Below are 24,070 nucleotides of genomic sequence, written 5' to 3' on the forward strand. Positions count from 1 at the left end.
GGCACACACCTGACTGCCTGGCCGCTGAGGCACAGTCCCCCAGGCTGCTCTCTTGGCCGGAAGCCCCGGTCCCGAGTCAGGGTCCCCACCAGTCCCATCCCTCAAGCTTGCTGGCCACGGCATGTCCACTGGGGGGCTCTATCTGGGCCTCACCCTTCAAGGGGGCCACCTGCCTGGCTGCCCCTTACCACGCCGGTGTGGCAGCTCAGCTCCTGGGGTCTTGCGAGGGGTCCCCCGGCCCTGACTCTGCAGCCGGGACCACATTCCCCAGCGTCACATGGAGGGCCCCCGCCCGGGAGGCTGCCCGACCCCACCACCACCTGTGTCTCGCCCTGCAGGTGATCTTCCAGCTGCGAGCCAAGCAGTGCGCCGTGTGTCGGGAGCGGGCCCGTGGCGGCGTCCTGCAGCCTTGCCAGCACCGCGTGCTTTGCGAGCCGTGCGCCGCGGGCGCACCCCCCTGCCCCTACTGCGAGGGCCAGCCCCTCCCATGGTGACCGCTCCGGCGCCCCCACCCCAAGCTCCGGCATCCTCTCTCCAACCTCATGGGTGCAGCCCCGGAGCCCGCCCGGGCGGCCCCACGGGCTCGGCGATGACACGGGGTTTGCGGGCCTGACGCACTGTGATCCCGCCAAGCACTTTGTAAACCGGGGGCGTTAGACCTTCTAAGTTGCTATAAGCTGCTTTCTAGGTTGGTGTTTTTTTAATATGCGATAATATGAAGCTTTATATGTGTACTGTGAACTGACATTTCCTATCAGTTTATCGTTAATTCATGGTATGGTAAAGATCTTAGATTCCTTATTCTGAAATTAGTACTTATGAAATGAGCGTTTAGTAGTGAGAAATGCCTAGGATTTTTTATAGTTTTCAAATTAAGTGCAAATAGTATTTATAGCAGTCATACTGAAAGATCTAGAGGTTTTTAATATTGTGAAAGGAACTCCTGATTGCGAGCACACGCACATTAACTGGAGTTTTATATTCCAGGACCAGGCAGTGGGGCCGAGCCGATCACGCTCCGTGACCCGCAGCCGCTTTTCTAAGTGCCTGAGCCTCGCACGCGGGGCGGAGGAGGCCCCTCCCTCGGTGTGTTTGCGCCTCTGGGGGGAAGCGCGGCCCGGGCCCGACGGGGGAGGCGCTCACGTTAATCTTACAAAGCCGTGCCTGAGCCTGTGGAGCCTCACAAGCATGCCGGGAGCGTGTCCAGCTCCCACGTGGCCGGCCTGAGGCCAGAGACTTGACCACGGCCACTCCCTGCGGCCGGACGGATGCCAGCTCGCAAGGGAGAGGCTCCGAGGCTGCGGGGTAGTCGGGGGATTAGCGGAGTCACTCAGGCGACCCCAGGCTTGCAGAGAGAGCCCAGCCGCCTGGCCGTGGCAGAAACGTTCCTGAGAACAGGTTTGGTTTTGGTGATGACTTGAATGTTCTCTGGTCTGCATTGGGTCATTTTTCCTAGAAATCTGGGGAGAAGCAGAGGATGTCTGTAGTTTAGCCAGACTGTTCTCCGTGCGGCAGCTGCCGATGGCCGCGGGAAGAGCTCCCCCAAGCCCGCAACTGGGGGCGGGAGCAGGTGCTGCCCCTGTGGCCGGGAAGTGTCGGCCCCCACGGCTTTGCCAAAGACTTTTAATAGCATTTTGTAAAGTGCAAAGTGGCTCGGTAAAAATTATCAGTAACCAAATATTTGCTATGGTAAGAGGTTGAAAACCTTTGTTAAGACGCACCGATCGTTCTGCCGTTTGAGAGGTGGGTCCGTGACGTTCTGCAGCTGGTCCGCGACGAAAGGTGACTATTGACTTGGTTTTAGTGAATCTACTTTGTTTTTAATGATAGTGATGATTTATTAGCTCTTAGAAATGACGTATATTTTGTGCTGTTATCACCGTTTAAAATTATTTTTATTAATATTTATGCACTTGTTTCCCATTTCAGGCCTTTGGTCTTTTGGGAAACGGGACAATGTTGGTTATCAATGCCTAGCCTAGATATTTTCAAATTATAAACAGCTAAGGACAGTTAAGCTTGAGGTCTGTGTATAAGCTATTCCGGTCGGGTCTTGCTGTGCAGTGGGAGAGACTGGAGCCGCGGCGTCGCGGGGACCCCGCCCTGCATGCGTCCCGAGGCCCTCGGGGGCTGCTGGTTTGGGGCCTCGCTGTCCTGCAGGTGGGCGTGGCTGCTGTCTGCGCCTCTGGTGTTCGCGGTGACTGTGGTCGCCAGAGACCTTGGCTCAATGTGGACGCTTAATGTGGGTTAATTTATGGACGCCTCGATCTATGTTCTGAGTATTTAGGTGAGAATGTTACTGGAATGGCATTTTAACCCAGAAGGTAGTATTTATAATGTGTAATCAATCATTTACTTGTAGTGAATTGTTTCAAGTTAACACTTGTTTAAATTTTTTTACACTACAGCATTTATGCAATGGTTTACAGAATTCATGAATTATTTTTATCAATCAGTACAGGAATTAAAACTTTGAATCTTTATTTTGTCTGCCTCTTTGAGCTGAGCCACGGGGTCCTGGAGGCAGAGGAAGCGGCCCCCACCTGCTCCTCTCCCCGCCAGTCCGGTGCTGCCCTGGCCCTGTCTCGGGTCACAAGGTGTTCCCACGCAGTCCCGGGTCGCCTCGTAGCTGCTCTGCGGTCCCGTCTGTGGGTGTCTTGGGGTCCACGTGCTCCGAGCTGGAAGTTTCTGCCAGAACACCGAGCGGCAGGAGTCAGCACAGGGCCTGGCCCGCAGGCGGCAGGTCCCCAGGTGGGCTGGGACCCCGCGCTGGGCATGACTCACCCGCAGGCCTGGTGTGCGGGATGCCGTGCTGGGTCAGCACGCTCTTCAGCCTCCTGAGCTCCTTCGCCAGCTGTCTGTGCGCCTGCGGCAGAGCATTCGGAGGGCAGGGCGTGAGGCCCAGCGGTGGCGGCCGTCGCGGGGCCAGGCACCCTTCCCTGTCCCTACCTCACTGCAGTCCTCTAAGGTCTGGAACGCCGGGACCTTGGCGCCTCCTTCTGGCACCGATTCACTTTCCTGTGGGGTCTTTAGGTAGCCGGCATCCTCAAAAAGTGCCCTGAGCAACTTGTTGTAGCCCTGGAGACAGTGGGGAGGACACCGCCAGCTCCTGGCTGCACCGCGCCCGGCCGGGGGGGTGTTCCCCCCACACCTCACCTGGGCTGTGATGAGCTCGTCAGCCAGGTCCTGCTCGGCCCGGTCCCAGCGCCGCTGCAGGGAGGGGGGCAGGGCCGGGTACACTGCAACCCAACAGACGCCGACTGAGCCAAGCTCCTCTGCCCCCACCTGCACCCCGGGGTTGCCCCAGGGTCCTACCTAACAAGGAGTGTGGGTGGCAGACGAGAGGCGTCTCGAACGTCAGCGCATAGACACAGGTGCTTGGCTCAGACACGTGGGCCAGGCGGTTGCTTTTTCCACAGGTAAGCTCCACCTGTGCGGAAGCCGTGGTGGGCAGGTTGCGGGAAGCGGGGTCCCCGCGTCCTCGGCCTGTCCCGCAGGCCCACCTTGCTCTGCCGGCTCCGGGAGCGGCAGGAGTCGCCGTCCCTCATCCACATGCCCCCGAAGGTGTTGTTGGAGATTTCCCACTCGTGCCAGATGCTGAGGGGGTAGCAGAGCACGTGAGGGGGGACGGGCCACCAGCCCAGGGGCCCGGGACCACCTGCCCGCCCCCGGCTCACCCCAGGATCCCGCTGTAGGCGTTCCAGCGGAAGGTCTGCTCATGCTGTGTCACGTTGTGGAACGGGCAGAACTCGTACTTGTACCTGGGGGCACAGGCGCGTCAGGGGGGCCCCGGCCCCCACCCCCGCCAGCACCGCCCCTCACTCACGTGGACTCCACTAGGCTGAAGCACTTGCCAGAAAGCCTGAAGAGGTGCGCAGGCCCTGGAAGAGAGCACAAGAGGCTGAGTCCGGCGTGGAATGCAGGCGCGCGCACGGCCCACGGGACTAGACCTTCCGGGGAAAGGCAGGTCAGTTTAAACTCGAGACGGGAGCACAGGAGCCTGAGTGATGTCAGGAAAGCATCAGAAGAACCAGAAACCAGCTGAACCAACCTGACGGGAGGTTCTGGGGCACAGAGGGGGACGGCAATCAAGCAAGTACCAGGCAACCTTCAAGCTGGTGGGACCAGTTCTGGGGCGTCTGCAACTCTCCAACTGGCAGGGGCTGCCCGAGCAGCGGTCCCTGATTTGCCGAACTCGGATCTCAGGCAGGAGAGGCGAGCAGAGCTCACGAAAGCCGCAGGGGGTGCAGAGCCTTGCAGGAGCTTATGGGGGGACATCCACAACAGGGCACCCGAAGGCGCCGGGGAGCAGTGGGGGGAGACAGAGAAAGGCAGGCCTTCGAGAGCAGCCATGTGCACACGGCTGACGAGGAGCCCCAGCACGGAGCCCGGTTTTCCACCAGTCCTCACAACGCGTACGTACAAAGCACCAGGAAAAGGTGACAACCCTCCCAGGAGTATAGCCCAGGTGCTGGACTGAGGAGAGACTTCCAAACCGTCTTAAATATGCTCCAGGAACTACAAGATTAGGGACAAAAACAGCTATTACAGGAAGAAACCGAGAGAGAAACGCTGGAGATGAAAAGCACGAGCCGAGTGCAGAACCCACAGGAAGGCCCAGCACCATCTGAGCAGACGGGAGCCAGGGACCAGCGGCAGGGCCGAGGACAGAAACTTCCCAGCAGGACAGAAGACACGAATTTACAGATGCAGGAGGCTCGCTGGACTGCGAGCCCGGCAAGCTCCGACCCTCCCCAAGGAGACCCTCACGCAGGCAACGTCTGTGAGCTCGGTGGGGCCCTGCACGGACGCCTGCGGGCCAGAGAGCAGCTCGACGGTGCCGCACCCGGACCGGCCCAACCCCTACGGGGCAGTGAAGACAGCCGGGGTGCCCGCGGAGGGGTTCCTGATGGCTGCGGGGCGCCCCTCCAGACAGAACAAGGTCTGGACGCTTCTCCAGTCAGCGCAAATCCAGGGCCAAGCTGCACGGCCGGGAGGGTTGTGTGATGGTCAACCTACAGACTCTGGAACACTGATGCACGACCCGTCACCACAGTCCTTTGCTGGTGGCCACCCAGTGTCCAAGGGGGTCACCCGTGGATGGGTGACAGGCTGGGGGAGGGGTGGACCTTACGGAACTGTTTGTATGGGATGAAAATAGAAAAAATTCAAATTAGAATTTAATAACTTCTGATGTTATCAACCCCCATGGTTTCCACAGAGAAAATAGCCATGAGATACACACAAGTGGAAATGAGAGTGAAATCAAGCCTGTCACCTGGAAGAAAACGTCCATAGAGTAACACGGGAAACGAGGGACAGAGAAGCCACCAGCTGTGCCGCTCTGGGTCCAGGCAGTCCGTCCTCTCAAGCGCATTCCGAAGGCAAGCACTGGCCCCGGGCACAAGTGCCCCCTAGGCCGGCCCCAGACCGTCGGGCGCGACAGACCCCACAGCAAACAGACCCTAAGCAGGAAGTCGTCAGGAGACCAAGGACACTCCATTCAAGTTCTTACGAACCTTACTCCGGTTATAACCACACACTTTCCTTCCTGATCACAATGGAAAGCAGAGCTCACAGCAGGAACATGGGGGGCGGGGCTTCGCATAAATATGGGAATTATCATCTCAGCCACTGGGTCAGATAGGAACTCACAAGGGAAATTAGAAAACACTCAGGCAGAAACAGCGAGCCCAGGGTTCTAGAGCTCATGTGGCGCGGCACCAGCAGTGCTAAGGGGGGTTTGCAGCTCCGGCACGGGCGACAAACCAGACCCCGACTCCTGCCACCTTCAGGAAGGAGACAAAGCACACTCAACCCAGAGCAGGAGGAGGACAGCATAATACAGGCTGGAGCAGAGACAAAAATCAGTAAACCCGACGCTGGTTCTTTAAGAGATCAAAATCCTGGGGCGTCTGCCTTCTGCTCAGGGCGTGATCCCAACGCTCTGGGATCGAGCCCCACATCAGGCTCCTCCGCTGGGAACCTGCTTCTTCCTCCCCCACTCCCCCTGCCTGTGTTCCCTCTCTCGCTAGTTGTCTGTCAAATAAATAAATAAAATCTTTAAATTAAAAAAAAATCAGGGGCGCCTGGGTGGCACAGCGGTTGAGCGTCTGCCTTCGGCTCAGGGCGTGATCCCGGCGTTATGGGATCGAGCCCCACGTCAGGCTCTTCCACTGGGAGCCTGCTGCTTCCTCTCCCTCTCCCCCTGCTTGTGTTCCCTCTCTCGCTGGCTGTCTCTATCTCTGTCGAATAAATAAATAAAATCTTTAAAAAAAAAAAAAATCAAAATTCATGTGCCTTTAGCTGGACTGACAGTCCACACACAGTGGAACTCCTAAAATCAGACATGAAAGCAGGGACACTGCCAGTTCGGCAGAAATGTGAGACTACTACGAGAAATGCACACCGACCAACGGACAGCCCTTGTGAAACGGACACATCCCTAGAAACCCAGCTGACCAGTCCTCCTCACGCGTTCCCAGAGCCTCCGAGGCCAGCGTCACCCTGGCACCAAAGTCACGCAGATCCATCACGAACGCAGATGCAGAAAATCCTCCACGGAAACAACAGCAGACGCACCTCCACAGCACATTAAAAGGACCCTACACAAGTGGGGTTCATCCCCAGGACACGAGCATGCTTCCAACTCCAACGGTCAATACAAGAGAATCCATTAGCAGAAGGAAGGGGGACCCATGGCCACTCAGCTGTTGGAGAAAGCAGCACTTGACAGACTTCAACCCCTCTCATGACACACAGTCCACAAACGAAAAGCAGGAACCTGGCACCACGACGGAGGCCACCGAGGCCGACCCCACGTGCTCGTCAGATCCACACGAGACGGAGGATGTGCACTGCGCTGCACCCCATTCCGACCCCGCACTGCAAGCTCTAGCCAGAGCAACAGGCAAAACCCAAAGGCGTCCCAGTTGCAAAGGAAGAAATAAAACTACATTGTCACGATTGTGTATGGAGAACACCCGAGAGTCCGCAAGTCTGTGTGCAGAGCTGCAGGACACAACCCTAACACCAGGTGTGTTCCCTGCACCGACCACCCAGAGAGGACATGAAACAATTCCAGCTACGAGAGCGTCAAAAAGAAAATAGTGGGAATAAACCAAAAAGGCAAAATACTTGTACAAACTACAGAATGGACTGAAATTAAATAAGTGAAGTGAAAGGAGAGATGCCACGTTCGCAGATAGGAAAACTTACTCTTAAAATGTGACCTAATTAGGTCACCCTAAGTGACCTAATTCAATCTGTATCAAAATCCCGGTAACATTTTTTTGCAGAAATAGGAAAACCCATCCTAAAATGAAAACGGAATCTCAAAGAACCCCAAATAGGCAAAACTATCTTGTAAAAGAACAAAGTTGAAAAACGTAATCCCTGATTTCAAAATGTGCTTCAAAGCCATAGACTGAAACAGTGCAGTGCCGCCGTGCACGCAGTTGGGGCGACGGAGCACAGGGCCCACAAACAGTCCTGAAAACCCGTTCCTATGATCTGACATCAAGACCATTCAGTGGGGAAAGGACCACCTGCTCAGTAAATGGTTCCAGGAAACTATCCAGACGCAGAAGGACGACACTGGAACCTTTCTTTACACCGTATACAAAAATAACTCAAGGGGCGCCTGGGTGGCTCAGCGGTTAAGCGTCTGCCTTCGGCTCAGGGCGTGATCCCGGCGTTGTGGGATCGAGCCCCACATCAGGCTCTTCCGCTATGAGCCTGCTTCTTCCTCTCCCACTCCCCCTGCCTGTGTTCCCTCTCTCGCTGGCTGTCTCACTCTGTCAAATAAATAAAATCTTAAAAAAAAAAACAAACTCAAAATGGATTTGAGGTTAGCCCTAAATAAAAAGCTTAGTAGAGAAACAGAGGGGAAAATCCTTAGGACACTGGCTTTGGCGATGACTTCTTGGCTATGACCCCAAAGGCACTCTAAGAAACAGAACCGATGACTGGGACTTGGAAGTCTAGAACATCTGTGCATCGGACGGCACCATCAAGAGAATGAAAGACACAACCCACAGGATGCAAGAAAATACTTGCAAATCACACTTCTAGTGGGGTAATAATATCCAGGACACACAAAGAACTGTAGCAACACCACCACATTCCCCAACGACCTCAGTCTAAAATGGGCCAAGGACTGACTCGAGAGTTCTCTGAAGAAGTTCCATCAATAGTCCCTGGGACACAGAGAGAGTGGTCACCAGGGAAACCACTGAGCCCACAAGGAGATCTCACTGCACACCCGTGAGGACGCACGCACGCGCACGCGGGAAGACGACAAACGTCAGGATGCGGAGGAACATACTGTGGCCATCATTTTGCAATACGCACAAATGCCGAACCGTGCGTTGTACGCCTGGAACTATCTGTTCTAGATCCACTTTACCTCAATTTTAAAAAGGACCAACCAGCAGGCCCCTCACAGGGAGCGCCAGCAATGGGGAGAGGCGGGCAGACCGGTCCGAGCGCACCCTACGAACGCGCTCACGTTGTCACAGGTGAAGGATGACTGGGAGTCCCTACGCTAATCCCAGAGCAAGTGCGCCACGCCGGACGCAGTGAGGCACGCGACTCAGGACAACCCCGCTGACCGATGGGAGCGCGCGGACTCCCACGAGTGAACCTAACGGCCCTGAGAGTTCTGACCTCATCTGCGCAGGAAGCAGGAAAGAACGTGACCCGGATCGGAGGCCAAGGCCGCCGACACCAGGCCGAGCCTCCCCCCACAGGGCGCTCCGGAGCGCGGGGGCCGGGCCTAGACAAGCCCACCCCGGTGTCACGGACCAGAGCGACGGGGACGATGGGGCCGACCCAGCGGCTGGGAAGTCGGCCCACACAAGAAGGCAGTGGGCCCTGAGGATAAGCCCCAGCAGTTTCCTGCTGAAGGTCACCCCCCGGGAAGGACGGCGGCCTCACCGCTCAGAGCGGACGGAGGGTAACTGCTGAAAAGCATTTACAGTGTTTTAGGATCAGCCCTTCAACTCTTTGAGGCAAAAACGTGTACTTGACAGAATTCGGCAGGAAGCACCAGGGAGGGGGTCGCTGTGCTGGTGTCTGAGAACCAGTCCGCACACACGGCTCTTGGAGAAGAAAACAGCCCTGGTTTTAGAAACCAAGTCAGTGACGTTCCTTTGTATCTGACACTTCGCTTTGTATCAAGTAGTCCTATCAACACTCACTCTGTTTCAGAACCGAAATCTGAGGGGCTCCTGGCTAGCTCAGTGGGAAGAGCTCGTTATTCGGGTTCTCCGGCTGTGAGTCTGAGCCTCACTCTGAGTGTGGTGATTATTAAAAAAGTAAATAAACTTAAAAATACCATTTTTACTTTTGGAAACTACAAGTCAGATGAGCTGTTCAGCTGCATCAGGGAGAAGGCAGCTGGCTCGCTGTTGCGTGTGCCGTCTTGCTTAGAAGACATGAATGTCTCCACGGGGCGCCTGGGTGCGCAGTCGTTAAGCGTCTGCCTTCGGCTCAGGGCGTGATCCTGGCGTTGCGGGATCGAGTCCCACATCGGGCTCCTCGGCTGGGAGTCTGCTTCTTCCTCTCCCTCTCCCTCTCCCCTGCTGTGTTCCCTCTCTCGCTGGCTGTCTCTCTCTCACATAAATAAATAAAATCTTAAAAAAAAAAAAAAAAAAAGACATGAATGTCTCCAGTATTTTCCTCGCTGTCTCCTGCTGGAAAATACGGAGGCAGGCCCCCATGGGGCTCTCCCTGCCCCACACCGGGGGTGCTTCTCTCCCTGCTTTGCTAGGACATCAGAGCCCTGGGCGCGGTACGGTCTGGGCGAACGACTGATTATTTTTGGTCTTCCATTCTGAAAACACAAGACCAAGAGCAAAGCTCACGTTCTGGAAAACGTGGCAGCTCCGCCCGTGAACTCTGGGTCCTATGGGACCTGCCGCCAGCTGTTATCAGTCCTGAGCGGGCCGGTGCTCGGGGTCCGAATGTCCGAGCACAGTGCTCACCTGTGTTGCTTTCAGCTCTTTTAGATCCATGATTAACTTACATTCCCTTTTAGAATTATGTTTAATTGCTGAAAGAGATTACTTCTGTCATACTGAATGATAGGAAATTTTTTCATAGAACTTTCCTCAACTGTATTTCTTGTGTTCCTCACATGCTCAAACTAGTGGATTTTAAAAATTCAGTAAGAGGTTGGAAACTGTGCGGTGTAACTGTTGTGACTTTGTGCTGATATTCACTGTATTTGAAATGCCAGACTTTACAAAACAGCGGATCTTCATTAGAACCACTGGCTCGCTCCCAGGTCTCTGACCTTTTGAGTTTTGATTTTAATTGTTAGCTTAAAGAAAATCCTTGCACTACATTATTTTCACAAAACTCAAGATTCTCACATTAAAGGTTTTGTTTTGGAAGAAATACTAACGGCTTTTAAAAAGCGAAGTTTCAGGAACAGAGGAGCTTTTCCCGAAACCGCGCTCCCCGTGGCTGTCGCTGTGCTGCTCCGCACGAGCGTCCAAGTCGCCTGGAAACCCTGACCGAGCCCCTCGCTTACCTTTCCCAAAGCAGCCTTTGGACACCTCGTTCTGGAAGCCTGCTTGAGTCACAGTAAAGGACACACACATTTCGGTGGGGAGGAGTGGTAAAAATGAAGAGCTCGGCCTCAATTCCATGAAACTAAGCTTTAAACTATTTTGTAGGAAGCTATTTAAGCTGCATAATGCAAACATGTCAAGCGTCCAGTGGGACCGCTTTTAAAAATGTACACATCACTGCAGGTCGGAACCCTTAAGTCTACGCATCAGTTATTCCAGGTGAAAGCGAGCTCTCAGAAAAGACTCGCTCTCTTGAGAACACGCGATTCACAGCTTCAGACTGAAGTACAGCAGCGCCCATGGGACGTGCGTCCCCCAAGCTGAGGGCCCGGCTGCATGGAAACCGCTGGTGCCATTTTCTTCGGCCCGGTACAGAGTTTTGGTGTTTGTTCTCTCAACATTTTTACAGATCGTACATTTGTTCAATCACGTTAGAGCTAGTTTGGGAATAAGTATTTTCTAAAAAGGGGGGCGCTTGGGTGGCTCAGTCGGTGAAGCGTCTGCCTTTGGCTCAGGTCATGATCCCAGGGTCCTGGGATCAAGCCCCATGTGGGGCTCCCATGTGAGGAGCCTGCTTCTCCCTCTGCCTGCTGCTCCCACCTCCACCCCCAGCTCGTGTGCTCTTTCTCTCCCATGTAAACAAAATCTTTAAAAAAAAAAAAAATTATATATATATATAAATAAGTAAGTATGTAAGGGGTAGTCCTGAAAAAGTGGTGTCTTAAGAGTTTCTGAAGTCACCCAGAACAGACCCAGCCTGGGGCACGCAGCCCCACGGAGGCCCTGCGCCCCCAGCACCAGCTCCCCACTGCACGCGCGATGCCCAGAGCGTCACTGGCTTCGACGGTAGTATTCTCAGGTCTTCTTTTTACATCTTTAGAAACAACTACATTAAAAACCTTATTAATCAGTAGGCCAGTAAATATTAGGTTTGCTTTCTGAAGGAATGTTCCAATAAGGTGTCCGGAAACAGCTATTTCTTTTTTTTTTTTAGATTTTATTTATTTAACAGAGAGAGAGAGACAGCCCGCGAGAGAGGGAACACAAGCAGGGGGAGTGGGAGAGGGAGAAGCAGGCTCCCAGCGGAAGAGCCCGACGTGGGGCTCGATCCCAGGACCCTGGGATCACGCCCTGAGCTGAAGGCAGACGCCCCGGGGAGGCTCTTTCTGCCTCACTTGCAGACACCCCACACTTCTTGGGCATGCTTTGCAGGAGAATAGTCTGACCTCTGGTACAATGGTACGATTTACAAGTCTTGGAATAACTTAACATTCACCCTGTCCACCTGTTTTGAAAGTCTTTACATTTTTGTTGGGTAATTTTTTTAAAGATTTTATTTGAGAGAAAATGCACATGTGGGGTGGGGGGGGCAGAGGGAGGGGAGAAGCCGACTCCCCGCTGAGCAGGGAGCTGTCAGGTGATTTTTCCTAAGCCATGAATATAATCTATTAAACCATGTTTATGCTGTCCATTCTGGTTTTTTTAGTTGGAAAAAAAATGTTAAAAATATTTATGAAGAACACTTTACATATTTTTAATTTTAGGAGCACCTGGGTGCCTCAATCGGTTAAACGTCCAACTCTTGGTTTCAGCTCAGGTCATGATCTCATGGTCCTGAGATTGAGCCCCGTGTGGGGCTCTGTGCTGAGTGTGGAGTCTGCTTAAGAGTCTCTCTCTCTGTCCCTCTGCCTCTGCCCCTCCATCCGCTCACTCGCTCTAAAATAAATAAATGAAATGTATTTTTTAATATTAAAAAACAACAACAACATGCCACAGGGGAGCCCTAAACTGCCTACAAGCTCTGCGGGGCCCCGGAGCCCAATGCTGCACGCACACAGAGGGGAGGCCTGCAAAGCCAGAGACCCAGCAGGGCCCGTGCGTGGGCTCAGATCTGCCTGAACAGACCACACTCTTCAAAGCAGCACAGCCCAGCCTGCGTCAAGAACTTACTCCAAAAATAGGAGACGTGTGAGCAGGCGGGCAGTGCGACCCGCACCTGAAAGAAAAGGAAAACCACTGCAGGTCAAGCCCCACACGGTGCAGATGCAGGAAGCAGAAGGGAATTTAAAAGTTATTACGACGTGTTCAAGGGAGTAAAGCCAAACAGTAAGGATAAACAGAAAATCTCAGCAGTTATGTAGAAAATAGAAAAAAGAACTGAAATTCTAGAAATAAAAAGGTCAGAAATAATTAGCGATTTAAATCCAGCAATATATAAAACATGCGTACTCATGACCGAGTGGGGTTCATTCCAAGGATACAAGATTGGCTCAACATTCAGAAATGCACGCTAACCTCGGTGTAAACAGCCCGAGAAAGCAACTCTCTGATCATCTCCACAGATACAGAAAAGCGTTTGACAAAATTCCCATCCACTTGTGCGTGAAAACTCAGCAGGGAGCAGAGGGAACGTCCTCGACCTAAGGGCAGCCGCCACAGCCAACAGAGGGACAAGGAGCGAGGAAGGGGACACCGGCTCTCAAACAGCAAAGGAGGCCTGGCCGGTGCAACAGACAAGAAAAACCAACGAGAGGCACCAGATTGAAAAGGATAAAAAACAACCGTCTTTATTCCAGGTAACGTGAAGAAGAAATGTTAAGCACCACGGGAACACAAATGAACAAAATTTAGAATGTGGGGAACGAATGACCCAGTTTCTTCAATAAAGAAATTTCGAGGAAACAGGGAGGGGACCTATAGCTTCAGAGACCAGGTCCACGAGGCCGCAACACACAGAGCAGAAACACCGACTCAGACAAAGCAGATGTGAGGCTATTAGAAACCTAAAGCACTGACAGGGTCTTTATTGAAGGAATTCGTGCTTTTTTTAAAGTGTGGCTACACGCTCAGGACGTGCACGCCAGAAGATTTACAAATGAGCCGAGTTGTGAGAACAGAGCTTAGGCTGCAGCTGAGTGCCGGGACCCGGGGCCTCAATGTCCTTCCCTCCACTTTCCCGCCTGCTCCAAACCGGCCCTATCACAGAACTGTTTAAACTCAAGTAAAAATTGGGGCGCCTGGGGGGCTCCATCGGTAGAGCATCCGACTCTTGATTTCGGCTGAGGTCATAATCTCAGGGTCGTGGCATCGAGCCCCGGGTGGGGCTCCGGGCTCAGTGAGCAGTTTGCTTGAGATTCTCTCTCTCTCTGCCCTTCCCCGCCCCCCCCACCCTGTTCGTAAGCGCTTTCTCTAAAATAAATGAATCTTAAAACAAACAAACAAAAGGTTTTAGAGTTAAGTGAAAATCCAAAGTGAAAGAGATGCACAGCGGGCACTAGTGCGGAGCACAGGCAGACACACCTAAAGTGCTTGTCAAAGTGATGAGTAGACACAGACGTGCTCGGCCTACACCGCAGAGCTCTGACGTCGGCTCTGGTTGGACGCGCCCTAAGATGAACTGCATCAAAACTCAAACTTCAGCCACTCGTTTCACAGTTATTAGTAGTATTGTTATTACAACCCCAAAGCTATTTTACATAATTATGGGAGTAAGCCAGTAAATATATTTATGTGATTAAGGAACCCAGCTTTTCAATGTTAGAAAAGGGAAGGAAAAACCTCCAACCCTGTAAAACTACATTTCAATTGGAAACTTAAAGTCACATGGACCCTCCAACATAAACACATATATATGTGTGTATGCTTTTTTTCTTGAAATAACAAGACTTAACAAGAAGTTGCAAAATTCCTAGTCCACGGTCCATGTGGGGTCACGCACCTCTCCCAGCGCTTACCCAGCTGTGGCTCAACAGCTCCACCAGGACGCTGACGGAGGCATGACAGAATCAACCACGGGCCATACTCAAGCTGAGTTTTTACATGTACTCACCAGTAAAAAAGCACAGTGACAGACAAACGACACGGATGAAACCCTGAAACACGCGGCCAGAAAGAAACCAGACACAGGAACATATGCTCTGGGACTCCATGTAGCTGGGGGCCAAGCACAGAGGACTCGCCTACAGTGACAGACACTAGAGAGTATGGAGGAGGAGGATTTGGAAAGGAGCGCACTCATTTTCTGGGTGATGGAACTGTTCCCCACCTTGTTTCAGGCAACAAGGACATGGATGTGGTCCATTGTCACACTTCATCAAATTGAATGTGTCAACTATAGCTCATTAAAAGAGTTTCACTATGAGCCGATAATAATCTTCAAAAAGAAAAAAGAAAGGAGGGGAGAGGAAGGGTCTTCTCTGCGGGGACCATCAGCTAGGAGACGGAGAAGTCCTGAGAGAGGTAGACAGTGGGCGCGCACTCTCCTCCTCCCTCCGCATACAGCGTGAGGCTCCCGGGCACAGGGGTCACTTAGAGCCCAGGGGCAGCTTGAAGCCTGCGTACCAAGGGCAGAGGCAGAAGCCCGTGTCGACGGGGGAGAGACCCTGGCCATGCTGCGCCACGGCCAAGCACTGCCTCCCACATGAGGCCACAGGTGGTCCACTGCCTCACTAGGAAGGATCCGTGGCCAGACCGCTGAACTTGACCACCTGACTGTAATCGAGCATCAGCCTATCCCCCCACTCACAGAGCACACACCAAAGAAAGGAGAACAAGGCAAATGACCTAAACCAGAGCAATCCAGGAGGTCATTCTGTAAGACAACTGGCCCGGACTCCTCCAAGGTCAAGGTCATGAAAGCCTTTTTTAAAGGGGGTACAGTGTAGAGGGACCTGTTCCAGATTTAAGACTACAGACACCTGATTAACCAAATACATGTGTGATCTTTGACTAATCCTGGGCCGGGGGTGGGGTGAGGACAGCTGTTGAGGACATTGAGACAACTGTTTACATTACACACTTACTGCTAATTTTGGGGGGTGGGGGATCCATACTGGAACTATTTAGGGATAAAGTGTCATAATGTCTGTAACCTAGTTTCAAATGGTTCAACAAAATGGAAATTCACTTTTTTCAAAATAACAGAAGGGAAGACCAGGCAAATGTGAACTGTTCATGGAGGCACAGGGTACACTGGTGTTCACGGTCCCACTTCCCCATTTTTCTTTTCAAAACTTTTCGTAATAAAAAGCAGGGATAAATCTGTTTAGAGTGAAAGCTCACATCTGTTCCGATTTCATCCTACCCATCCCCAAGCCCTCTGGCTTGGGGGTCCTTGCTGGAGGCCTTTACCTAGCCCCTCTTGCTGGACCCCTGTTCCCAGGTATCCCCATGCCCCCCTCACTTCCTTTCCTCCTTCAGCTTCTGACCCAAATGTCATTTCTCAGCTTTTTCCTGACTCCCCTATTTAAAATGGCAATCCCAAGGGGCGCCCAGCAGCTCAGTCCCTAGAGCACAGGACTCTTGATCTTGGGGTCGCAAGTTGGAGCCCCACACTGAGTGTACAGTTTACTTAATAATAATTAAAAATAAATAAAATGGCAATCCCCAAAGCAACACTCACCTCTTCACCCACACTCTTCTCTGCTTTCCCCGACCTACACGGTATTTCTCATCATCAAGCATTTCACCTACTTCTTTACCGGCCGGCACACGCTCTCCCCCCATTAGACTGTCACCTCCCGCAGAACACGCTCTCTACGTTTTGCTCATTTCTGCATTCCCACCACAGACCCTAACACACAGTAGTGCTCAATAAAAAACATTACTGGGTTTTTGCTTCCCGGATTTCTCATTTAACGACCCAGGGATTCCACTTCTGGGACCCTGCCTTAGGAAACCACGCACACGGCGCAGAGAGACACAATCCGTAGGAGGGATGTTCTCCACAGCATTGCTTCTAATGGCCAGCAAACAAACAACACGTCTGAAGACAAAGGAACGCAGCGCCATCCTATAAAAGACCTTATAAGCATCAAGTGAGAAGAGTGAAGGCCGGTGTTCACCACCATGAAGACACGCACTGAGCAACAGCAAATGAGCAAACCTGTGTAGTTCGTGCTCAAAAACAGGCAAAAAATACGCTCTAAAAAACAGCGGCAGAACGCACCAAAACATTAATGCACGTTCTTCCTTGGACGCTTACGCACGTAAAAGCATAAAAGCCATCTGTGCCAAACTATTAACGGAGATCACCTCCACAAAAGGAATTCAAGGGGTCTAAATCCGGGGTAACTATTCAACTCGTACTAGAACGTTCTGAATAGTAACGCTAGTGCGCTCAAATTCTGAAAGGCTGCGAAACGACTGCACGAGCCTCCCGGCCCTTTCAGGGCCCCTCCTCCAGGCTGCCCCTGTCCACCCGAGCCGGGAACCCGCGCCGGCTCCCCGCTCCCCTCCCTGGCCGCCCGCATGTCCGCAGTCAGGGTCCCGCACTCACCAGATACGGGTGAAGGATCCCTCTTGGGCTGCAGGCGACTGGTCTGGGGCAGGAACGGGTTGTTGAGCCTGCGACAAGCGGCAGGGTCAGGGGGAACCGGGCTCTGGGCTGTCCCTCCGCGCCCCGCCGCGCCCCGCGGGGCCGCTCACCCGAACGCGTTGGGCTCCTCCACCACCTTCATCTTGGCGGCAGCCGCGGGCGCCGGCCCTGCGGGAAACGGGGCGGTGAGGAGGCGGGCGGGAGGCGGGGGGGGGGCGCACGCGAGGGGCCCCGGGGCGCAGCGACACTAACCTCGCGCCGCGAGCCCCAGCAGCAACAGGACGCCGGCCAGCCTCGCCGCCATCGCTCCGCGGCGCGCGCGGTCACGTGAGCACCGCCGGGCAGGAAGTGACGCTGGGCGCCTGCGCAGGTACGCGCGGCCGGGCTGCGGCTTAGCTGTAAGCCCACGGGTACAGAGACCCAGGTGCCAGCCATGGGCCGCAGGAGGGCGGCGCGGGGGCCGGGGGCCGAAGGCGGCCGCGCTCGCCATCCCGCGGGCCGCTCCCTGGAGGCCTTCGCCGAGGAGGTGGGCGCCGCGCTGCGCGGTGAGTGGGGCGCGATCAGGGGCCGCGGGGGCCGGGGGCGGGGGGCTGGGGGCTGGCCCTCTGAGCTGCGCCTGAGGCTCGTATCCTTCCGTGCTCTGGTGCAGCGTCTGTGGAGTCAGAGGCGGCGGAGGACGAGGGCAGCTCGGGCCCGGCGCCGCTACCCTGCACGCTGGCCATGTGGGAGCTGGGCCACTGCGACCCCCGGCGCTGCACTGGCCGCAAGCTGGCCCGCCTGGGCCTGGTGCGCTGCCTGCGTCTGGGCCACAGGTTCGGCGGCGTCGTGCTCAGCCCCGTGGGCTCCCAGTATGTGTCCCCCGCGGACAGGTAGGAGCGGGGGAGTGGGCGGGGTCCCTGCCTGTGCTCTGGCCTCTCCCTGAGCCCGGGACCCTGGAGCATCCTTCTTGTCGGGCTCACCGAGGTGTGCTTGTCTGGTTTGCCCCCGTTGCCTAGAGCAGGACAGAGTAGGTGTCAGTAAACGTTTGTTGAGTGAATAAGGGAGTCTGCTGCAGGAACACATGCTGTTGGGGGCTGAGGAACGATGTTCTTGTATCCCTGGTGAGGTCAGTCTCCAGGGATGGAGTCTCCAGAACCTAGCTCTGCTCTGCTCCTAACAGACAGCTGGTGGCACAGAGTGGGGTCGCTGTCATCGACTGCTCCTGGGCCCGACTGGATGAGACCCCCTTTGGGAAGATGCGAGGGAGCCACTTGCGGCTGCTGCCCTACCTGGTCGCTGCCAACCCTGTGAACTACGGCCGGCCCTGCAAGCTGTCCTGTGTGGAGGCTTTTGCCGCCACCTTCTGCATCCTGGGTGAGCGTCAGCGTGCCACCAAGTCTGGCTACACTGGCAGCGAGCGTTGTTCTTTTGCTGGCACCTCCCAGGAGCAATGTGAGGGTGTGTGGGGCAGTTGAGGTGGACAGGCCAGGATTTCAGCCCCACCTCTGTTGCCTCTCAACTTGCCCTCAGAGAATGTATGGTCGCTGTGGAGGCTCAAACAGGTGGCCCAATGAGACATGGGGAGAGGGCTTTCGTGGATGGCAGAGGCGGGCAAGCAGGCTGTCTGGGCCGGAGGATGGTGTCTAATGGGGAGTTTCAGGTGTGGGGCCGGCATTGAGGGTGCCGGGAACACACATGGGATGGGAGAGGGATTGTCAGCATCCTCGGGTTTCCCATGTCCTCGCCGTCAGGCTTCTCGGACCTTGCTGTCATTTTGCTGCGGAAGTTCAAGTGGGGCAAGGGCTTCCTAGACCTGAACCACCAGCTCCTCGACAAGTACGCAGCCTGTAGCAGCGCCGAAGACGTGCTGCGGGCCGAGCAGGAGTTCCTGGCTCGCGCCAAGGAGCGCCCCGAGGAGGAGGAAATCGGTGAGGCCTGGCATGGACACAGCCCCCTGGTTGGGAGCCAGGACCCTCCAGGCATGCCTCCTCCTGTTGAGAAGCTGGAGGGTGAGGCCTTCCTGCCCCAGCGTCTGGGAGGCTTGGTTGTGCTCTGAGCTCACCTGTAGCTCCCTTTCTTGCTTGCTTCCTCTGTTCAGATCCTTTTGACGTGGATTCTGGGCGAGAGTTTGCAAACCCCAACAGACCAGTGGCTGGCACCCGGTAGGTCCTTGGGTTTCCCAGGGCTCTCCTCTGCCTCGCTCCTCCTGCGGACGGCGTGGGTGGGGAGGAGCGGTGGATCCCTCAACAGCACAAGGGTTCTGTGACTGTGGAAGAGGGAATGTGGATGTCCCACTGGAGAGGTGTTGGTTTGAAGAACCCAGGGAATAGGAGAATCCGCCCTCAGCTGGGGGCTTTTGTGAATGAGTGTGCCCTTAGTGAACACACGTCCCCCTTCCAGGCTGCTTGCAGACAGTGGTGACAGCGACAGTGAGGACGAGCCTGAGGAGCACGGACCTGATGCCGAGGAGAGAGGAGACAGCGACAGCAGCAGCAGCCCTGAGGAGGCGGGTCTGCGGGAGCAAGGGGCAGAGGCCAGGGCCCCCGCAGAGGTTTGGAAAGGAATCAAAAAAAGGCAGAGAGACTAAACGTTGCAGACACGTTTATTTTTCATGGCGGAGTGATAAGGAACTGGAGACACAGCAGGACTTGTGGGGACACAGAAGGGCCTGGCAGCCTCGGCCCTCGCAGCACTGAGCAGCACCGGACTCTATCCCCATGCTTCTGACAGCTGTGCTGTTGGGCCTTCCAGCCCTCCCAGTGAAGCTGCAGGTCAAGGAGACCCCTGTGTGAGCCTGTTTCTTTGCACTTGGCCTGGGGATTGGGGGGGGGGCGGGAATGACTCTCCGTCTCCAGTGAGGCACAGCCTGCCCGGGAAGGGTCTGGACCATGGGGGTGCCGGGCGTGAGGCAGGTCTTGCACGGGCAGATACATGTGGACGCAGAAGGAGAATACGCCGGACAGCTGTGTGGCCAGCACAGAGCTCCTTACACTGACCAAGTCTGTGTGATGTCCCCAGCCTCACAGTGACACCAGGGGACCCTATCCCAGGCCTCAGAGCCAGGTGGGGAGTGGAGACCTCTGCAGTTCTTAGCAAAGAACTGTACGTACACCTTCTGGGTGAAGGGTTCTGGGTGCCCACCTTCCCCTCCACCAGGGCTCCTGGGAGCTGTTTCCCGTCAGCTTGTGTGGTCCAGACTCAAACCCGAGCCTTCCTGCCTCTTGGCCCAGCAAGGCCCTGCCACACTCCCCGCCCCAGAAAGAGAAGCCAGGGCTTCGTCTAAGATGGGCTCTTTGCTGTGGCACCAGTAACATCTGGGAGCAGCCCTGGGCTCACCACTGGTGCCAGTGACGCCTCCTTCAGCCTATAGCTGTGACAACCAGCAGTGCCTCCAGGCATGGCCTAACATCTCCTGGGGGGCAAAGCCACCCCGAGAACCCCGCTCTGAGACCGGTCCCCGCCTGCCCTGGGGCCGGGGAAGCCAAGGGAGTAGATGGGGAGGCTCACCTGGTGGCCGGGCCTGCTCTGCTCCACATCCAGGGGACAGCTGCTGGCCAGGCCCCACCGTGTGAGCCCCCCAGACCCGGGATGGGGGGTGCCTGCTGGACGCACGGGGTTCACAGTACACACCACACAGACACGCCAGGGCAGGAAGGAGTTGGAGGGCCGGCCGCAACATGCACGCGGCACAGCGGGGTGCAGGGAGTGAGCCCTGGCTGCACAAAGCTGACTGCAGGGCAGGGTGAGGACAGTGGTGCAGGGACATGGGGCAGGCCTGGGCAGGGGAGGGGCTCAGGGGTCAGCCTCCATGCACTTCTCCAGCTCCTTGAGTCTCTTGACGAACTCCTGCGCCTCCTTGTTGGTGCGGCCCTCCAGCATCCTCAGCGCTGACTTCACTGCAGGGGGGAAGGGAGGGGAGGGGGCAGTGTGAGACCCGACCGCCATCATACCCGCCACCCCTGCGCCCTCACTCACCCTGGGCTCTGGGCCGGCGCAGGTGCAAGGTGACAGGCTGCCGGGCCCTCGCGCTCCCTCCCACCTGGGGCCGCGCTATGCCACCGACGCTGCCCAGGCCGAGGGCCGCCTCCCCCGCGAAGTCGTTGGTGGACAGCCAGTCGTGGTCCATGACTGTGAACAGCACGCAGGCGCTGCGGCGGCGGCAGGCCTCTGCGGGCACGGAGCTGCAAGCGAAGGCAGGCAGCTGGAGCCGTGCGCCCTGCTCTGGCGCGGGGGGGCTGGCGGGGGGGGGGCACTCACAAGTAGAAGAGCTCGTCGTACACGGGGTGCAGCGTCCGGCTCTTGACCTGCGTTCTCTGGCTGCGGACCAGTGGGAAGAGGTGCGGCGGGCCCAGCTCCACGATCACAAAGGGGTCGCTCAGGCCTGAGGGACAGGGCCAGGAGCAGGCCGTGAGCGCTGCCGCCCAGCAGCCCTCTAGCACCGCGCCCTGCCGGTGCCTCGCCACCTCACCATTGGCGTCCAGGGGGGGCAGGTCCGCAGCGTGCAGTACCTCCACCACCAGCCTCTGCTCTGCTGCCTCGTAGTGACAGCGGACGCTCAGGCGCCCGAAGCGGTTCTGCTCCAGGGACTTCTGCGGAAGGGCTGAGGCCAGTGACCAGGGCTCGGGGCCCGGCGGGGGGGCGGGGGGAGGCAGGTGCACACCCCGGGCCACGCTACCTGCTTGAGCTTGTCCAGGTAATACTGCTCGATGCACTCACGGGTGGAGCACTGGTGCAGACGGAGCTCCTCCTCCAGTCTCTGCGGAGAGCGTGGGGTGCTAAGCGCAGCGCCCCCACCCCGTGTGCATGCTCCCCTCCCCCTCTGCAGGGGGCCCCCAGGCCAGGCCTCACCTTGTAGCTTCCGTCCCTCAGGTTCTCCAGGGGCAGACCCTGACCCTCCGCATGGAAAAAATTCACCAGGGCCTGGGGCAGGGCAAGAAGGCAGAGCCGTCAGAGGCACGGCTGTGCTGGGGCCAGCAGGCTGAGACGGGCGGAGCTGTGAGCAGCAGGGCCAGAGCCACTTCCCACACCTACCGCCCCTCAGAAGCCCCCAGCCAGCAGGGGAGAATGCCAACGCCTGGGGCGGCCCAGGTGCCGCTGACACAGCTGGGCTTGCAGGCAGGAGGGCCTGCTCTGCCGGGATCCCCAAGGAGCTGGTCAGGCCGGGAAGGCCAGGCCACCCAGCAGAGGGGCGAAGGGGTCATCGGCAGCCTTGATGCCCGGGGACTGCCAGGAAAGGGCCCAGGCGCCCAGGCAGGGACGGCTCCTCTGTGCAGCCCTACCTCCAGCGTGAAGTGAAAGCGGCCGTAGAAATCCGCAGAGACGTCGAGGTTTGCACTGAGCGCCTGCAGGATGGCCTGCAGGAGCAGCTCCCAGAGGGCCTCCAGCACCCTGCAGGGACATCCTGGTCAGCGGGCAGCACCGCTGGCCCCTGCCCCCGCCCCCACCACGAGCCCTACCTCCTCAGGTTCTCCTTCACCAGCGAGGCGTTCAGCAGAGCCAGCTTCTCGTCCAGGTACTTGACGAGCGGCCACGGCCTGCGGGCAGCACCCTCAGCGCCAGATGCCCCGGCCCCACCTCACCCTCGGCCGCCGCCGGCACTTACTTCATCGCCTGATGGAGTCCGGGACAGGCTGATGTGCTGGACGATTCCTGATGTCGGCCACCATCTGCGGGAGAGCAGCACTCGCACCAGGCGGCCGCACACTGGGCAGCCAGCTCCCCGGGGCGCCGCCCGCCCACCTTGGAGGTCAGGTGCGCGCTCACGGTGTGGACCTCCTGCCGCAGGTCTTCATCCAGGGCCTGCGTAGCTGAGCAGAGGCCGCGGAGCAGCCCCTCCCGCCGAAGTCGCTCCGGCCACGCCAGACCCCGCAGCGCCTGCCCAGCAGCCTTGCGGAGGAGCTCCACATTGTTGAGGACCACACAGAGCTGGGGAGGAGAGTCAGATGTGGGTGCGCGGGCAGCCCATGCTGGCCCCCCCGGCCCCCGCCCCCACCAGCCTGCTCACTGGCTCGCTCACTGCCTCGCCTGCAGCCCCGGGCTGAGCGTCCACCTTCTTCCGCAGCAGCTCAGTGTAGAAGAGGGTGGCCTCGCACAGGTCCTAGGGTGGGACGAGAGGGCTCAGCAACTGTGGGCTGCGGGCCCCGGTCCTGCTCCCCTTCCAGACTCCTGTCTCCTCCCAGACCGTGCTCCCCAACCCACCAGCACACACCTGGCTGAGCTGGGTGCCCAGCGCCTGGGCCTGAGCAGGGTCTGGCCACGCCAGGCGGGCCCACAGCTCCTGGATGTGACTGAAGCAGAGGCTAGCAGTGGCTGCGGAGCTGCTGTGCTTGGAGGAGGCATCCACGGGCTCCAGCTAAGAAGGCGGGAGGAGGCCTGGATTGCAGGACGGCCCTGGCTGAGCCCAGCAGCCTCAGGTCTGGGTGCTTACTCACTGTGTCCACGTCCACGGCTCCCTGAAGTCTCCACCTGGCCTGGTCCCGCAGCACCTGCAGCCAGAGCTTCACGGCGGGCAGGAAGGGGGCGTGGATGCCGGCCAGAGCAAGGGAGCGGCTGTCGCTGCAGCAGGAGCCCCGTCAGAGCTCGCCCTGACTCAAACACCTTGAGCCAGCATATCCCAGGTTCCTTCCCTCAGAGGGCCCTCGGGATCCCATCCCGGAGGCCTCCTAGAGGAGGCTGGAGGACAGCCGGGTGGAGGGACAGGGAGTAGTGGGTACAGGTCTGGGAGGCAAATAGTGGACGGAGACAGACTGGGGCGTCTGGAGGGACGGGGACAGGCGGGGGCAGGGCACGCACCGGCCGGGTATGCTACTCCAGAAGCGCTGGATGTCTGCCAGGGTCAGGTACAGCTCGAAGAGCCCTGAGGCCACCTCGAGGGTCATCTTGGGGCTCAGCTCCTCCGTCAGCACCCACGCCTCCTCGGCCACCTGCTCGGGATGGTAGAGTCAGGCTGCCAGCAACAAGGAAACCAAGGCACCTTCCCAGCCCCTGGTGGGGGTGGATTCTCCCCACTCCCCCTCCTCACCAGACGCTCCAGCTGCCGGAAAGTGAGGGTGAAGAAGTCGATCTCGACGATGCTGCAAGAACAAATTCCACACACCGGCTTGCCCCATGCCCGGCCTGGCGGCGTCACCGAGGGGCCGGGGGCAGGGCAGCAGGCAGGGCCCTGGGCCTCACTTGTGGAAGAGGCTGGCGTAGATGC

At 57.0% G+C, this 24,070-nt stretch overlaps 4 protein-coding genes across 9 annotated transcripts in view; 2 read left to right on the forward strand and 2 right to left on the reverse strand.

Moving 5' to 3' along the window:
• Window positions 1-2,483, forward strand: part of UNKL (unk like zinc finger) — a 38,284-nt gene extending 35,801 nt beyond the window's left edge. For all 3 annotated transcript variants that reach the window (XM_040635577.1, XM_040635575.1, XM_040635576.1), the window contains one exon: window positions 339-2,483. In XM_040635577.1, the coding sequence (XP_040491511.1) occupies window positions 339-494 (156 nt within the window). In that variant the 3' untranslated portion in view covers window positions 495-2,483. The remainder of the gene's footprint in view (window positions 1-338) is intronic.
• GNPTG (N-acetylglucosamine-1-phosphate transferase subunit gamma) lies at window positions 2,465-17,237 on the reverse strand. Of its 2 annotated transcripts, XM_040635579.1 has the most exons (11): window positions 17,146-17,237; window positions 17,004-17,061; window positions 16,855-16,922; window positions 3,827-3,881; window positions 3,678-3,761; window positions 3,504-3,597; window positions 3,316-3,430; window positions 3,157-3,239; window positions 2,950-3,078; window positions 2,785-2,866; window positions 2,465-2,688 (listed from the first exon to the last, which is right to left on the reverse strand). In XM_040635579.1, exons 1-11 carry the CDS (start codon window positions 17,195-17,197, stop codon window positions 2,591-2,593), a joined length of 918 nt encoding a protein of 305 aa, XP_040491513.1. In that variant the 5' UTR covers window positions 17,198-17,237; the 3' UTR covers window positions 2,465-2,590. The 2 variants fall into 2 exon arrangements, with proteins under 2 accessions (XP_040491513.1, XP_040491512.1); XM_040635578.1 differs by having other exon boundaries at window positions 2,950-3,239.
• A 9-nt stretch (window positions 17,238-17,246) lies between these two features.
• Window positions 17,247-19,653, forward strand: TSR3 (TSR3 ribosome maturation factor). Of its 3 annotated transcripts, none has more exons than XM_040635581.1 (6): window positions 17,247-17,438; window positions 17,543-17,741; window positions 18,053-18,246; window positions 18,624-18,800; window positions 18,971-19,034; window positions 19,273-19,653. In XM_040635581.1, exons 1-6 carry the CDS (start codon window positions 17,327-17,329, stop codon window positions 19,457-19,459), a joined length of 933 nt encoding a protein of 310 aa, XP_040491515.1. In that variant the 5' UTR covers window positions 17,247-17,326; the 3' UTR covers window positions 19,460-19,653. The 3 variants fall into 3 exon arrangements, with proteins under 3 accessions (XP_040491515.1, XP_040491516.1, XP_040491514.1); XM_040635582.1 differs by having other exon boundaries at window positions 17,543-17,705; XM_040635580.1 differs by having other exon boundaries at window positions 17,248-17,438; window positions 17,543-17,762.
• The window catches only part of BAIAP3 (BAI1 associated protein 3), a 16,900-nt gene continuing 12,286 nt past the window's right edge, over window positions 19,457-24,070 (reverse strand). The window contains exons 29-35 of the mRNA XM_040635574.1: window positions 21,721-21,792; window positions 21,548-21,628; window positions 21,341-21,461; window positions 21,130-21,253; window positions 20,848-21,053; window positions 20,380-20,768; window positions 19,457-19,685 (exon numbers count right to left, since the gene is read on the reverse strand). Of these exons, the coding sequence (XP_040491508.1) occupies window positions 20,665-20,768; window positions 20,848-21,053; window positions 21,130-21,253; window positions 21,341-21,461; window positions 21,548-21,628; window positions 21,721-21,792 (708 nt within the window). The 3' untranslated portion in view covers window positions 19,457-19,685; window positions 20,380-20,664. The remainder of the gene's footprint in view (window positions 19,686-20,379; window positions 20,769-20,847; window positions 21,054-21,129; window positions 21,254-21,340; window positions 21,462-21,547; window positions 21,629-21,720; window positions 21,793-24,070) is intronic.

The sequence above is a fragment of the Ursus maritimus genome, unplaced genomic scaffold, assembly GCF_017311325.1.
Source record: "Ursus maritimus isolate PB19 unplaced genomic scaffold, ASM1731132v1 scaffold_2, whole genome shotgun sequence".
Lineage (NCBI taxonomy): Eukaryota > Metazoa > Chordata > Mammalia > Carnivora > Ursidae > Ursus > Ursus maritimus.